This window comes from Rhinoraja longicauda, chromosome 2 (genome assembly GCF_053455715.1).
Source record: "Rhinoraja longicauda isolate Sanriku21f chromosome 2, sRhiLon1.1, whole genome shotgun sequence".
In the NCBI taxonomy this organism is placed as follows: Eukaryota; Metazoa; Chordata; class Chondrichthyes; order Rajiformes; family Arhynchobatidae; genus Rhinoraja; species Rhinoraja longicauda.
The window spans coordinates 25,639,651-25,657,242 of record NC_135954.1 but is presented as its reverse complement, the minus strand read 5'-3'; the positions used below and the strand labels follow the sequence as shown (position 1 = coordinate 25,657,242).

The 17,592-nt window shown below is 40.5% G+C and overlaps 1 protein-coding gene across 3 annotated transcripts in view; it reads right to left on the bottom strand.

Moving 5' to 3' along the window:
• The window catches only part of odad2 (outer dynein arm docking complex subunit 2), a 203,978-nt gene that overhangs the window by 143,056 nt on the left and 43,330 nt on the right, over positions 1-17,592 (bottom strand). For all 3 annotated transcript variants that reach the window (XM_078427510.1, XM_078427521.1, XM_078427514.1), the window contains exons 9-10: positions 15,998-16,132; positions 13,341-13,482 (exon numbers count right to left, since the gene is read on the bottom strand). In XM_078427510.1, coding sequence (XP_078283636.1) covers positions 13,341-13,482; positions 15,998-16,132 — 277 coding nt within the window. The remainder of the gene's footprint in view (positions 1-13,340; positions 13,483-15,997; positions 16,133-17,592) is intronic.

The window sequence follows — 17,592 nt, the reverse complement described above, 5'->3', positions numbered from 1 at the left end:
CACTACGTTTATTCTCTACATATCATATTAATTTTTTCCGCTAAATCTATCATAAATTTAATTTTAAATTAAAAATTAAAGAGAAAAACCGTCAAACTTTATTTTGACTTAGGCTAATTTACCTCTTGCATATCTTCCTATATAATATAATTGTGTAATACATTTCTATGTTAATCGAAGACTGTTAATTATTAATCATTGTTATCAATCATATACAGTATTAAATTTTTATGATTAATGTTAATGTTAATAATTTTGTTAATAGTTTTTAGTGGTAATATAGATATTTAATAAGTATTGGTTGTTACATATATCGTTAGATATGAGTATCCAGATAATAACAATGATTAGTAAACAGAGAAAACAAAAAAGATCACGGTTTTATCCAATGTCCTCCATCCATTTCGGTTTCCGGATATCCTCAAAGCTCTTAAAAGAACTTTAACGGTCCTTTTAGATCTGGCGGGACTCCTAAGGAGTAATGTAAATTCTTCAGTCTATGATCGTGTTACCGACATCTTTAGCATATTCCAGTGCTTTTTCGTGGTCTGTAAAAAAAAGCTCCTTGGACTTGTAGGAGACTCTTAGTCTTGCGGGATAAAGCAAACTGTATCTCAAATCAGGTACCTTCTTCAAAATTCTCTTTGTCTCAATGAACTGCCCTCTTTTCTTGTAGACTTCTGCCGAATAATCTCGGTAGATACTGAATCTTGCACCTTCCAAAAGGAGCTGTCCGCCTCGAACCATTTTCTTCATTATATCATCAAATTCATGATCCAGTTGCACCTTTACGATAATTTGTCTTGGATGGGCATCATCCTGTGTACGTTTTCGCTGCGCTCTATGAGCTCGACCGAGTGAAGGTTTGTAATCCAATTTTAAGGCTTTTTGTAAAAGGTCTGCCACAAAATCCCGAGTACCCATTTCTTTCTCACTTCCTTCTTTCACCCCTACAATTCTTAAATTCTTACGTCTTTGACGCCCCTCCAAATCGGTACATTTATCATTTAATTTAATCACCATATCTGAGAGGCGTTGGTTTTCAGTAAGGAGTCGACTTACAGTTTCCTCACTTGTCGTCGCCCATTTCTCCAGTTCGGTTATCGCTGTTCGATGTTGATCAAGTTCATAATGAACGGGGTCCACCTCCGTTTTAACCTTCGTTTCTACCGAAACAAGCCTGGCTTCCAGTACTTCCATTTGAGCTTTGACCTCTTCCTCCCTCGACCTCTTCCAGATTTCCAGCATGTGCTGAACGGTAGAAATCATTTCTGCTTTAAAACCCAACCTAAAAGAGTCAAATTCATCTTTAAATTTCTCACCAAAGGTTTCCATTTCGGCAGCAAGAAAAGTTTTAAGATCCTCCATTTCGGACTTTTTCGGTTTCATTTTCCTCAGAGGGTCTTCCTGGGCCTTCGTTGTAATTGAGGCCGAGGCCTCTGAAGGGCCTTCCACTTCCATCTGCGGTTTTTTACCAGTTCTTTTTTGTGTCCCACGGGGGGGGGTGCGTTGTAACGCCATACCTTAAAGTCGTGCGCCTGATGACATCCCGCAGGCAGCCGTTCAGATTGCGATCACTGCAGGTAAAACCCGATTTTCTCCCATTTTTTTTTTTTTCCCTCGGCACGGAGCTAGTTGCCGCTGGACTCAAGCCTCCATAGCGCCACCGGAAGTCTGCTAATGTTACTTTTGATCCTTTCATCCAAGTCATTAATGTATATTGTAAGTAGCTGCGGTCCCAGCACCGAACCTTGAGGTACCCCACAAGTCACTGCCTGCCATTCTGAAAGGAACCCATTTATCCCCACTCTGCTTTCTGTCTGCCAACCAATTTTCTATCCATGTCAGTACCCTACCTCCAATACCATGTGGTCTAATTTTACCCACTAATCTCCTATGTGGGACCTTGTCGAAGGCTTTCTGAAAGTCAAGGTACACTATATCCACCGGCTCTCCCCGTCCATTTTCCTAGTTACATCCTCAAAAAATTCCAGTAGATTAGTCAAACATGATTTCCCCTTCGTAAATCCATGCTGACTCGGAACGATCCTGTACTGCTATCCAAATGCTCTGCAATTTCGTCTTTTATAATTGACTCCAGCATCTTCCCCACAACCGATGTAGGACTAACTGGTCTATAATTTCCTGTTTTCTCTCTCCCTCCTTTTTTAAAAAGTGGGATAACATTAGCTACCCTCCAATCCACAGGAACTGATCCTGAATTTATAGAACATTGGAAAATGATCACCAATGCGTCCACGATTTCTACAGCCATCTCCTTAAGTACCCTGGGATGCAGACCATCAGGCCCTGGGAATTATCAGCCTTCAGTCCCATCAGTCTACCCAACACTATTTCCTGCCTAATGTGAATTTCCGTAAGTTCCTCCGTCACCCTAGGATCTCTCGCCACTAGAACATCTGGGAGATTGTTTGTGTCTTCCTTAGTGAAGGACTCCTTGTGTCTTCCTTAGTGAAGGACTCCTTGATGAAAGTGAGAGGAGTCAAAAGAGAAGTTGCTGAGGTGAGGACGTTCCAAGCGGAGGAGAGTGTTAGTAGAAGAAAATTGATTAGTTGACCGTTCGAGAAAGAACCAGAGGGCCTTGTGTCCTTCCTGATGAGGGATGGAGGTGTAAAAGGACTGAACATTCACAGTAAAGATAAAGCAATGGGAACCTAGAAATTGAAAGTTACTGAAAAGTTGAACGGCGAGTGAGGTGTCTCGGATGATGGTAGGAAGGTACTCGACCAGGTGGGGTAGGATAGAATCAAGGTATGTGGAGATGAGTTCAATCGGGCAGGAGCAGGCAGAAACAAGGGCAGTCCTGTTTCTGGATTTTGGAGAGGATATAGTAGAGGGTCTGGGGAACAATAAGGTTAGAGGCTGTCGAAGATTGCCAGAGGTGACATGATCAGAAACAGTGTGGGAGATGATGCCCTGGTGTTCATCTGTGGGGTGATGATTAAGGGGTAGGTATAAGGAGATGCCCAGATACCGTGGCATCTGGAATAGGCACGGTAGTGGTCAATCCGCCAGACTACAATGGCACCTCCCTTGTCAGCAGGTTTAATAACAATGTTCGGATTGTTGTTGAGTGAGCGGAGATCTGTGCGTTCAGAGGGGGTGAGATTGGAGTGGGTAAGGGGAGTAGAGAATTCAAGATAGTTGGTGTCGATCCAGCAGTTGGAAATAAAATAGTCCAGAGAGGGTAGAAGGCCGGCAGAGGGTGTCCAAGATGAGGCGGAATGTTGGAGATGGGAGAAGGGATCGTTGCTTGGAGTCAGGGACTCCTTACCAGAGAAAAAAGCCCAGAGGCGAAGGCGACAGAACTCTGCATCATGGCGGGCTTGGCACTCTGAAAGAGGGAGGTCAGGGGGGATAGGGGGGATGGTGAAAACATGTCAAGGATGAGGGCTGGAGTCAGACGGGGCAGAGGGGTGGAGGGAGACATGGGCAAGGTACTGTGGGAAGGTGATGAGGGCTGAGAGGGGTAGTGTAAGGGTAGGGGGCAGTAGAAATAGCATGGTTGGAATCGAGGGCAAAGGCGGTTACATTTCAGGCTGAAGGCAGCCAACGTAATCAAGGACCTCCTAAACCCCGGTCCCTCATTCTTCTCTCCTGTCAGGCATAAAATATAAAAGCTTGAATGCATACACCTCCAGATTCAAGAACAAGTTTTCCCCCTCTGTTATCAGACTACTAAATGCTCCTCCCACACGCTAGAGCATGGTCCTGGTCTTACAACCTACCTCATTACGGACACTGGACATTTTCTCTATAACTAATACTACAAAGCTGTAACATTATATTCTGCACTCTGGTAATTTTCTCTGTGCACCAACTGTTGCACTTGTGTCAGGCTTGATTGTACTTATGTATTATATGATTTTATTTGACTGAATAGCATGCAAACAAAAAGCTTTTCACTGTATCTCAATGCAGCTGACAATCATAAACCAATACCAATGTTGATACAGTTTGGCACTGCTGAAAAATGTCTGAAGACAAATGTAGAATGAGCAGAACATTGCAATTTTCAAGGTATCACAAAATGCTGGAGTAACTCAGCAGGTTAGGCAGCATCTAGGAGAGAGGGAATGGGTGAAGTTTCAGGTCGAGACACTTCTTCAGTTTGAAGAAGGGTCTCGACCCGAAACGTCACCCATTCCCTCCCTCCTAGATGCTGCCTGACCTGCTGAGTTACTCCAGCATTTTGTGATACCTTCGATTTGTACCAGCATCTGCAGTTATTTTCCTATACTATTACAATTTTCAAATACTGCCTTAGAGATCCACTCTGCTTGTTAGGTTAAAAGGGCTAAAAAAGAAGCTAACAGACAAAGCAACATCCAAGTTCTAATAAAAAAAATGTCCAGAAGAAAATCCCTTTAAAGGGCCAATATTATCAAGAAATATTATTAAAACAATTAAAACTGAGAATATCTACACTGAAAATTCTAAGGTACATTATATTTATTCTCATTTTATGTGAATTATCCCATGGGCAATGCCATTAACCAACATCACCCATTTTATAAAATAGTTTTTTGTTCATCTATGTTTTCCTTGCACTGATAGCCCCAGATTATGAATGACTCGATTTATGGAAATCCAACTTAATACAAATACTCTCATACATTTATAAAACATTTTTCAAGCTGGTAATAATATTATTAAAATGTTTCATGGTATTCTTAATGACTGGAAACAGCATATATATTCCATTAGTTTAACTATTAGTAGTGTTAGGGTGATTAGCCAATGAAATGAAAGACTTATAGAAATTGTACGTAGAACAATATGTTATGAGTTACTGGAGATAATAGATGTTCCCGACTTACGAACAAATAATCTTACAGATAGTTCTTAGGAAATAAAATCTATAATAATAATGCCTGTATTCGCCTTCCTACCCATGTATATGTGATCACAAAGGACTACAGCTCATGCTGCACTTTCCCTTTGAATTAACTGTCATCATTGTAACAGTGACTACATGAGCCAAATGATAAATATTTCAGAATGATGCAAGTGGTACAGAGTGAATGATTTATGGAATGGTGCAAAGGTGAAGGTCCTGTGGATGTCTGAAGCTCGCAGGTCCCTGGGTGGGGGCCGACTTCGGAGCTCCGGCATCAGCAGCGTCTTCGTCCAACCCGAATCGCGAGGCTTAGGTCGGCCTGTTGCAGACCTTTCACCGTCCGGCGCGACCTAAAATAGGCCGCGGGATTTTCCACCGCCTGGCGAGGGCTTCAATGCCAGGAGCCCCGACCATCCCGACGTGGCAATTTCGACTGCCTGACCGTGGGAGAAGACGGCAGGGAAGAGCAGCAGCAGAAAACCAACAACCATTTTGGTGTTTCAAAAATATACTCCGTTCCCGAGGCGAGCACTGAGAGATAGTCAGCTACAGAATCAGATGGCAAGCGCCAGTGGGAGAACCATTGGCACCGAACATCTATGATTGGTACTGGGATCATAATCAAGAGATCATCAGGTGGTATTTGAGGAACAGAGGTTGACCCACTGGAGTACTGCTCAGCAGTTCCCTAAAGGGATAAAGTTGTCCTCAAATTTAGGTCCTAAATTGGAGAGAGGCCGATTTCAATAGCACAAGAGAGGACCAGTGAAAGTAAGTGGAGCTGATGCTTCAGAGTGAACCATAATATAACTGGTGGGTGTCTTTTAAAAGGGCAAGGGCCAGCAAGTTCCAGGAGCGGTAAAAAGCAAAGATGGCACAATTACGGATCCTTGGATGACAACGATTATTGAAGATTTAATCAGAAAAAATAGTATATGATAGCAAAAAGCAAAATAGCAAAAAGAGACCATGAAATTACAGGAAGGATGTGGAGGCTTTGGAGATGGCACACGAGAGGTTTACCAGATCATTGGCTGAATTAGAGGGTACTAGCTATGAGTACTAGCTACGAGGAGAGTTTGGACAAACGTGGACAGTTTTCTCTGGAGTGTCAAAGGCAGAGGAGAGACCTGAGAGAAATATATAAAATTATGAGAGGCAAATTATGCGACAGTCAGAATGTTTTTCCCAGGATATAAATGTTCAAGACTATAGGACATAGTTTTAAAGTGAAAAGGGCAATTTTTTTAAGGAGGTGGGTGAGGCAATTTTTTTTACACTGAGAGTGATGTGTGCTTGGAACACACTTCCAGCAGTAAGGGTGGAGGCAGATACTTTAGTGTTTTTTAAAAGAGGCTTTTGGAGAGACAAAGGGATATGCAGAGAATGGAGGGATATGGATCATGTGCAGGCAAAGGAGATTAGTTTAACATGGCATCATGTTAGGCATGGAGATTGTGGGTCGAAGAGCCTGTTCCACTGCTGTACTGCACAATGTTGTTTTAAATAACTTTTCCAGCAAAGAATATGGAGAATTCCAACTCATCCTATACATTTATTATGATCAAGAAGAGAACGATGGCAAGAGTGGATTCCCTTAGAGACCAAAGGGGAAATCTATGTATTGAGCCAGGGGATGTGATGGCATTCTAAATGAATAATCCTTATTGTTTTCATCAAGGAATTCATGGAAAGAATTATTGATAGTCTGGAGCTTGACATTATTTAAAAGTTGAAGATGTTAGAAATCTTGGAAATGTAAGAGTGCAAAAATCCCCAGGACCAGTTGAAACCTATCCCAGAATGCTATGGGAAGACCAGGGAGCCCTGCAGGAACCCTCAAGGAGATGTCTTGCATTCTTGTTTGCCAAAGGCGAAACATCAGAAGACTGGAGAATAGTCAATGTTGGAGGATAGATAAGGAGGATAGCTAACTGGTATAGCCAGGTGACGATAGTCCATTGAGCCTTACATCATTAGTAAGGAAAATATTAGAGTAAATTCTAAGGCGCAGGATTCATGTCCTTTTGAAAAGGCAGGAACTAATTGGTATAGGTACTGGTATTGGTTTATTGTTGTCATTTGTATCAAGATCAAGTGAAAATTTTTATTTTACATGCTATCCATGCAATCATATGATTCATGAGTACATCAGGTAGTGCTAAAGAGAAAACAGACCGGTGATGAAGAAGGAGACACGGGGATCCAAGCCTATATATTTGAATGTGGCAACACAAACCGTAGGGTGGAAAGAAGGCATGCAACTTACTTGTCTTCATAGGTTAGGGCATTGAATAGTAGAGCAAAAAATAACATGCTGGAGAAACTCAGGGGTTCATGCCGCATCTGTGGCAGGAAATGAACAGATGTTTTGGGTCAGAACGCTTTTTCAGACTGGTAAGAGTTGGGGCGTTATGTTACAACTAATTTAGACCTTGGAATATTGAATGCTTTTCTGATTGGCACATCACAGAAACAAAGTGATTGCGCTGGAGAGACTGCCGAGGAGATTCAACAGGATGTTTCCAAGATTGGAAGACTTTAGTTATGGGGAGAGATTGGATAGACTAGACTAGTTTTCCCTGAAGCAAAGGAGACTAAGCGATGACCTGACAGGTATAAGATTATGTGTGTAGGAAGGAACTGCAGATGCTGATTTACACCGAAGATAGACACAAAATGCTGGAGTAACTCAGCAGGACAAGCAGCATCTCTGTTGAGAAGGAATGGGTGATATTTCGGGTCGAGACCCTTCTTCGGGCAACCTGGAACGTCACAAATTCATTCTCTCCAGAGATGCTGCCAGCCCCACTGAGTTACTCCAGCATTTTGTGTCCATCTCAGGTATAAGATTACGACAGGCCTAGAGAAGATAAATAATCAAAATTATGAGGTATCAAAAGCAAGAAGGCTTAGGTTAAGGTGAGAGCAAACTGTTTTAAAGGGGTTATGAGGGGTGGGTTTTATTTCACAGAAATAATGATTGATATCTGAATCTCACTGCCTCAGAATGTAGTGGAATCAGCTATAATTACTACATTTAAGAGTCATCTAGCTGAGATGCTTATTTAATATGTATCTAAGTGCTTATGTATAGTGATACTTGTAATGAACTGTTGACAAAAATGAATTTCACTGTACCTGTACTCTGATCCCAGGAATTAGTAGGTTAACATACGGTATGATGAGCATTTGACAGCACTGGGCCTATATTCACTGGGGTTTAGAAGAATGAGAGGGGATCTCATTGAAACATACAGAATAGTGAAAGGCTTGGATAGAGTGAATGTGGAGAGGATGTTTCCACTAGTGGGAGAGTCTAGGACTAGTCATAGCCTCAGAACTAAAGGACATTCTTTGAGGAAGGAGATGAGGAGGAATTTCTTTAGAATGAGGGTGGTAAATCTGTGAAATTCTTTGCCACGGAAGGCTCTGGAGGCAAAGGCAGTGGATATATTTATGGCAGAGATAGAAAGATTTTTGATTAGTATGGGTGTCAGAAGTTATGGGGAGAACAATAGACAATAGACAATAGACAATAGGTGCAGGAGTAGGCCATTCAGCCCTTCGAGCCAGCACCGCCATTCAATGCGATCATGGCTGATCACTATCAATCAGTACCCCGTTCCTGCCTTCTCCCCATACCCCCTCACTCCGCTATCCTTAAGAGCTCTATCCAGCTCTCTCTTGAAAGCATCCAACGAACTGGCCTCCACTGCCTTCTGAGGCAGAGAATTCCACACCTTCACCACCCTCTGACTGAAAAAGTTCTTCCTCATCTCCGTTCTAAATGGCCTACCCCTTATTCTCAAACTGTGGCCCCTTGTTCTGGACTCCCCCAACATTGGGAACATGTTATCTGCCTCTAATGTGTCCAATCCCCTAATTATCTTATATGTTTCAATAAGATCCCCCCTCATCCTTCTAAATTCCAGTGTATACAAGGCGTACAGGTTTGTAGGTTAATTGACTGGGTAAATGTAAAAGTTGTCCCTAGTGTGTGTAGGATAGTGTTAATGTGCGGGGATCGCTGGGCGGCGTGGACTCGGTGGGCCGAAGGGCCTGTTTCCGCGCTGTATCTCTAAATCTAAAAAAAATCTAAATCTGAAGGCAGGAGAATGGGGTGAGAAGGGAGAGATAGATCAGCCATGATTGAATGGTGTAGACTTGATGGGCCGAATAGCCTAATTCTACTTCTATCACTTATGATCTCAGTATATGTGACAAATAAAGTACCATACCATACCATACAAACACTTAAATAAGCCTGGCATTGAAAGATACAGTCCTAATACGATCAAATGCAGTTAGCATATATGCCAAAAGATCAGTATAAACATGCTGGATTGAAGGACTTATTTCTATACTGTACCACTACGGCTCTATGACTCTATACCAAGTACATAGGAAAAATATAAGGGCCATTCTTAGTCACGTGTGTAGCCAAAAATATGAAAAATTAGGGTTAGGGTTACATCTCTTCTAATTCTGAAAGCATTACAGGTATATTGTTTTGTATTGTATATATGACTTATATATGTTGAAGTTTATCAAGTGAAATTTTTATATGTTATGCTGACAATGTTTGTTTAGGGTCAGAGGTCAAATATGAATGGTCACATGTGTGACCATGTGAAGTCACATATGTCCTCATATGTGACCATGAGAATGGTCCATAAGAGTATTTTTGAAAATTGAGTACAGAAGATATTAGAAAACTGAAATGAAAGACAGAAAATATCGAGGTTTCATACTGAAATGTCAACTCTTTTATTTATTTCCACAGATGTTTTACTGCTGAGTGTTTCCAGCATCTTCTGTTTTTGTACTAGAAAGCATTTCTGTCAACTTCTTACAAACTTGACTGAAGCTGCTCTTCATATCTTTAAGAGGTCTCTCGTGTTTTTACATACATTTCCAGATGATACTTTTCGGTTACAACTATAAATACCTACCCCTTGACCATGACTCCATAGACAAACACCAGGCTGTCATCTCCCAGACTGTTTCCGATCTCCTCTGGCCATCTCCCCTCCACAGCCTCCAACCTTTTTATTCCCCAACCCCACAATACCCATTTCTATTTCCAAAATCCACAAACAGGACTGCCCTAGCAGATCCATTGTTTCTGCCAGTTCCTGCCATACAGAATGCATCACCAAATATTCCCCGATTCCATCCAATCCTCCTTTATCCAGTCCTTCTGACTTACATCCAAAACACCCTACATACCCTTCAATTCTTCAATAACTTTCAATTTCTAGGACCCTCAAGACCCTCTGCTTTTTCCTCGAACCATCACATAATTTCCCTCTACTAACACCCCACTCTTGCTGAGGAATTTGTCCTCAGCAACTTCTCCTTTGACTCCTCTCACTTTCTTCAGTTAAAGGTGTGGACATGGGCATTTGCATGGCCCCCAGCTTTCCCTGCCTATGTGTCAGTTACGTTGAACGGTCCTTGTTCTAAACATACACAAACGCCATCCCCACTCTTTCTTCGCTACATCGACCTCAGCATCAGGGCTGCTTCCTGCACCCATGCAGAACTAATTGATTTCATTAACTTCAACCACTTACATCCATCCTGCCCTCAAATTCACTTGGACTATCTCTAACACCTCTCTCCCCTTTCTTGATCTCTGTCTCCATCATAGGGGACAAACTGTCGACTGACGTTTCCTCTAAACCTAACAACCCTCACAGTTATCTGGACTACACTTCTTCCCACCCTGCCTCTTGCAAAGACACTATCTCCTAATCTCTATTTCCTTTCTCTGCTGAATCTGCTCCCAAGATGAGGCTTTCCATTCTAAGACATCCAATATGACTCTTTCCATAGTAAACATGGTTTCTACTCTACTGTCATAGATGAATCCCTCTCCCATGTCTCCTCTGTATTCTGTAGTTCTGCTCTCAATCCTCCTCTTCCCAGATGGAACATGGATAGAGTTCCTCATCTTTCACCCCACCAGCCTACACATCCAACACATCATTCTCCGATATTTCCATAACCTCCAACGTGATCCCCCTAACCGTCACATCTTCCCATACCCACTGCTTTCTACCTTCTGCAGATACCTCTCCACCTGCAACTTCTTGGCTCATCCCTTCCCACACAAATCACCATCTCCCCGGGTATTTTGCCCTGCAACGCACAAGATGTCCTTGTACCTCCTCTCTCACCTCCACCCAGGGACCCCAGCAGTCCCAGGTGATCCAAAGGTTCACATGCACCTACTCTAACCTGATATAAATTTCTGGACTAAATTTCATATGAAAGGTCTCGTCTGGAAATGTGACTGTCCATTTCCCTCCATAGAGGTTGCTCGACCTATTTAGATCTCCCAACAGACCGTTTGTTGCTCCTGGTTCCCAACCATCTCTGTCCCATCTTTCCCTCTCAGGCCAGATGCCAGAGATTTCAAAGTCAGTAAGGCTTAAATCACATAGGGAAAATGTAATAATTTAGTAAAAAGTTCACCAAAACAAAAAACTAGGCAACATAATACTTAGCAGGCTCAATGTCCTGGCTGTAGTGTTGCTCGCAATCCCGGGGAAATCCTACAATAGCTCTATCGTCTCAGAATTGCATTTTTCAGACCCGTCTTGAAAACTGCACCATTATCCACTACAGAAACAGTTTTGGAGCAAGAGGCATTCTGAGGTTTCCCTGACTACTAGCCTATTTCCCTTCATGTTCCTGAAGCCAACTTGCACGTTTTTTCCCCCACTGTAAAGCGGTTTCAGTTCCGATCCAATTTTGATTCAAGAATTGCGATTCAAGAATTATAAAAAGCTCCCATCCCCGAGTTGAAATCTCTCTTTTCATAAGATAATCTTCGGTCTGATAAGGCATGGAGTATTCCCTAGTAAATTCTAACACTACCGAAATACAAGGCTTGAGATCCGATCAAATATTCTTCAACATCTGTGGACCACATCAGGGCTGGAAAATATAGTTTCTTAAAAATTGAAGGCATGGTTTCTTAGTTATAAAGATTAAGCTGTTGAATAATACTGATGTAGCTGTTGGTTACATCGTCAGTCTAATTGAACAAGCCATGCCTTTAATCTTTGAATTTATTTGAAAACCATTAATTTTGTTTCCAATTGTTTTGTTGCCTAATTAAGCAATTGGCATTTTGCTTGTAAAACAAATGTTTTGTGGTTAAGCAGATTTTGATCTCATTCAAAACTATGCAATTTATAGCTCCGACCAAATGTTATATATTAAAATGATTGTTGTTGCAGGTGTTCAACATATGTACAATACCATGGGCAGTTACATATGTACATATTTCTACAACACAAAAGCATTGTTGAGCTTCTGCTAACCTAATGTAGAAACAGATGGCTCATGCTAAAATACTTAAAAAATTCACTTCCTTCCGTAGCTAGACCTCATTAGAAACTGTTTTGAATATATACTGTGATTCATGTACCAGAAAATATATTTTATTTCATTTCATATCTTAATTGTGTGATAATGAAAGAAAAACATGTTCCAGTGATTATAAACAAATTAAGCTTTAATTTTCTGCAGATAATAATAAAATAAGTTCTATATAAAATTTGTTGTGACAGAATGCTTTGACAGAGCAGCTTACTGATATCTTGCATATTGGTCTGATTTAATATTTTATGCCCTAACAGCTCATTATCAAACATGTAAAATGATTAGCTGATGACACAAAACTAATCAGGAATGTGAGTTGTGATGAGAGTACAAAGGAACTTCAAGGAGATAAAAATAAGTGAGTGGGCCACAACACAGCAAATTAACACAATGTGGTAAAACATAAGGTTTCCACTTGGGAATACAAAACAGACATGATGTGTATTTTTAAAATACTAGGGGACTGGGAAATGATAATGTTCAAAGAAACCAAAGTGTCCTTATCCTGAAGTCTCTGAAAGCAAATATAGATCTGTAATGGGTTATCAGATTAGTCATGACCACATTAAATGGCAGAGCAGGTTAAAAAAATCAAGTAGCCAACTCCAACTCCTGCAATATGCACATATCAGTACTTGTGGCTAAAAAGCAGCAGAGCAAGAACCAAAGCTTTTTGTATTCCCTTGCATTGACCATTTATTTCCATCAGACAACCCATTTCAATTTCTCATGTAAAGAACCTCCATTCAAGGATCAAAGCAACAATAGCACCCTTGAGGATAAGGCACCCACCACTGCAACCCTTGAAGCTCCCACATTCCCACTTGTACTAAAATATCCTTACCAGTGTTTTTGGCCTTCTCAAGCACTCAAGCCTGACAATCAGCCAGGCAAGGATCTTGTATGCTCAGAGTTTCCCATCCAAAACTTTGTGTCTAATCCCCAAACATGCTTTAAAGTACACTTGTATCACTCTTGGGTATATGGTTCACATATTCTTTGGATAAAAATACAAACTTTGAGAATTTTCTGTCACAGTATATGAGCAAGAACAATCATACAGTAAAGTTTATGTAATTACCTTCAGGTATTTCACAACTTTCTGGATCTGCCAATATTCAGAAGGTAAATCAGTGTTGGATTCCCGTCGTCTATCCAAGTCTTGTTGGTCTTCCTCACTTTCTGAGGAACTTTCATCTGTGTCTTCTGACTCTAAAGAACCACTGCCATTACAAAATACAAACAATTAAGCAGCTGAAAAAGAAACCGTTTACTTTTACGCTGATAAAATATGCCATTGACAATCTCTCACATCATTTATTTATAATGTTAAACTGTAAATGGTGAAAAATTATTTTGCCTATATTGTTTCTCCTTTGTGCCACATCCCATTAAGTTTCTGATCAATGAAGACCCACAGATTAATGTTGGTGGTGAATTTGACTTTGGTCATTAGACTGAATGCCAATGAGAGGTGGCTACATTTCATATTTTTGATGATTGGTCATTGTTTCGGACATCTATGTTGTAAATGTTACATGTCACTTCATACCCATGAACTTCATATCACACAACAAAAGCTTTTCACTGTACCTCGGTACACACGACAATAAACTAAACTGAACCCAAGCCTAAATATAGCCCAGGTCTTGATGTTTGCAAGTGCAAACTGCTATTATCTGAGGACTAATAAATGGAATAGAATAGAGACACAAGCGACTACAGATGCTGAAAAGGTTGCTTCTCCTCATCTCCCATCTGAATACATCTGCCCATTATCTTTCTCCCTTCCTTGGTCCACCTATCACACCCCTGAAATGTCACCAATTCCTTCTCTCCAGAGATGCTGCCTGTGCTGCTGAGTTACTCCAGCATTTTGTGTCTACCTTTAGTTTAAACCAGCATCTGCAGTTCCTTCCTACACACCCCTTCCCCTCTCCTCTTTATACTGGCTATCTTCCCTCTTCACTCCCAGTCCTGATGCAGGGGCAGGGTATTGACTGAAACATTGACAATTACTTCCTCCCAACCAACCAATAGTTTGCACTGCTGGAAGTTGTTTAAAGGTAGCCCAGTAATATTTTTTTAACTTTCATAATGAAAAGTCCAGGAGAGCAACAATATTCCTCAGTACTCCTCAAAATAATCTGGCCTATTGTCGTGGCCCTCCACTCCACACAGCAGCTCCCCTTGTATTTAGCACTTTGAAACCTCGACTGTCAACTGACTCCATGGTGCAAATGGGCAATGTCCTGTCCACCAATAAGTGTAACCTTTGTTTTAAAGGACTCAATTCAATACCAATTCGTAAAATGTAGTGCCAAGCTGAATTCATCTATAGATAACCACCAACATGCAGAATCAGAAAAAATAAATAAGATGCACAAATGAGCAAGTGTTAGACAATGCTAATGAAACAGTACAGTATTAAGTGAAGCAAATCAAGGGAGAATATGTGAACAACAAAGCACATTAAAAATACATATACACAAACATACAACGTGCAGTGAAGTAGATTGTTGAGCAGCTCCCATAAATAACCATGTGAGATTTTAATGCAATGATGATATATTAAATATGTTTCACAACAAAAAGGTCAGGATAGTTTATTTCATATTCCTGAGTACAAGCTGCATAAAATAGGAAGGCAATCGGTGGAAATGGGATGCCCTAGGAAGGCAAAATTCATTAGGTTAAGAAGCAAGAAGGGAGATCTCATATTACTATGGGCATTCCATTGTGTTCAGGTGACAGAAAGCCTGGACTGCAGTTATCATATCAAAGAACACAGAAATCGTAGAGCAGTGAACAGGCTCTTCAGCCCATGATGTCTCTACCAACCATGATACCAATTTAAACTAATCCCACCTGACAGCAAATGGTCTATATCCCTCCATTCCCTGTCAGTTCACATGTCTGTCCAACTGCCTCTTAAATGTTGCTCTCATATCTGATTCCACATCCCCTGGCACTGTCTTTCAGGCACCCACCACTCTCTGTGTAAAAACGTGCTTCATAAAACTCCTTTAAACTTTCCTTCACTCACCTTTAATGAATTGGATTGTGGGTCAGTGCAATCCAACATTTTAATCAACGCATGATTAAAATGGAAATAGACAATATAAATGTCATACATCTATATATATATATTACTAAACGTCTCATCATATATATATATATATATATATATATATATATATATATATATATATATATTGTTCCCAAATGACAGCCAAAATGGTACACGATAGCCTGCGGTGTGCAGTATCGTTTCATTCAAATTGTTGCGCTATCCTGTACCGTTTTGGCTGTATTTTGGGAACATACATATAGATATATATATACATGATAAGACTTATTTTTAATCATAAAATAAACTGTGCCATTTTGATCTAATACTTTAGTGTGTGTCCACTCAATAATATTAGAATTGTGTGTATTTTTTTTTTCATCAACAGCTGTCACAATGGGAACCCAACGGGTCCACGGGTCCACGGGTCGTCTAGTTCCAATTAAACTTTCATGGCTGTAATGCAATGCCAATATCCAAAGGACTTTATCAACCAACTATGAACACAAAGTAATGTCAGGATAAAGGATAAAATTTACCTGCATGTCCATGCTTATATATCCCTCACTCTCTTATACCATGTCACCCCAAAATTGTTTACAATCTTGAAAATCCTATCCCACCATCGGAAATTGCAAAGAAGATAAATTAATTAGAAACAAACTCACTGTCTCTTTATTGCAAATTTATTTTCTCGAGATGCTTTGCACTTGTATCTTTTGATTGTAATTATGTCATCATTTTCTTTGTCTAGTGCAATCTTGCTGGTAGCCTGATCCTTTGTTATTTTGTCAACATTTAAGCTTAAAAGAAAGGAAGATTACTTTGAGGATTGCAGAAATCATATTGTGTATAAATTAACAATTCATAGCTAAGATCCTAGAAAATGTAAAAAGAGAATGACAACACATTTTACTTGTACAGATTCTTCTGGTCTTGATAATTTTACCAAGTTGTTGGAGAGCAAGTACAAAATCTAAACATTTATTAATCAAACAAGCAGCATTTAGAACATTGAACTGAGTACTGCATTGCAACAGACCCTTCAGCCCACAATGTCTGTGCAGAACATTATGTCAATTTCAACTAATCTCCTCTGGCTGCTCATGATTCATATCCGTCCATTCCCTACATCTCCATGTGCCTTTCTAAAAGCCTCTTTAGTGCCTTTAGCGTATCTGCCTCCAACACCAGCCCCGGCAATGCATTCCATGCCTCCACCTCTTTCTAAGTAAAAAAACGTGCCCGTACATCTCCTTTAAACTTTGCTCCTCTCACCTTAAACTTATGCCTTCTAGTCTTTCAGATTTCCATGCTGGAGATAAAGGTTCTGACTGTCTATCATATCTATGCCTCTCATAATTATACGTATATACTTCTATTAACACTCCCCTCAACTGCCAATGCTCCAGGGAAAACAATCCAGGTTTATCCAATATCTCCTTATAACTGATATCCTCTAATCCATGCAGCATTAAGTAAACCTACACCTTCTCAAAAGCCTCCATATATCCTTGCTGTAATGGAGTGACCTGAACTGCATACAATACTCCAAATGCAACCTCATCAAAGTTTTATAAAGCTGTAACATAGTATCCTGATTCTTATACTAAGTGCTTAACTGATGAAGGCAAGCATACTAAACACCTTCTTTACCACTCTATCTACTTCTGCTACCACTTTCAGGGAGCTATGGACTTCGACCTCAAGATCTCTCTGTACATCAATACTTTTAAGGGTCTTGCCACTAACCATTTACTTTCCTCTTATGTTCAACCTCCCTAAGTGAAAGATGCTTGGATTAAACTCCATCTGCCATTTCCCCACCCATAACTGTAACTGATCTAAATCCCGCTATATCCTTTGACAGCCTTCCTCTCTGCCTGCAACTCCACCATCACTCTCAGTTGCAAACTTATATACCAACCTATTTACATTTATGTCCAACTCATTTATATTTTTCACAAACAAACTGTCCTAGCACAGATCCCAGTGGAACATCACTGGTCGCAGACCTCCAGACAGAACAACACCCTTCCACCATTATCCCCTGTCTTCTATAGGAAAATCAGTTCTGGATCCACACCAGAGAGTGATAATGAAATTAATCATTTAATGAGGCCCATGGGATCCAAGATAAATGACAAGACAGGGGAGAGTTAGTGGATGATTTGGAAGAGGGGATCGATGATGTTGTGGCCAACAATTACTTTGGAAATTAACAAACAGAATAAATAGTCTAGGTAAAAAAATGTTTCCATAT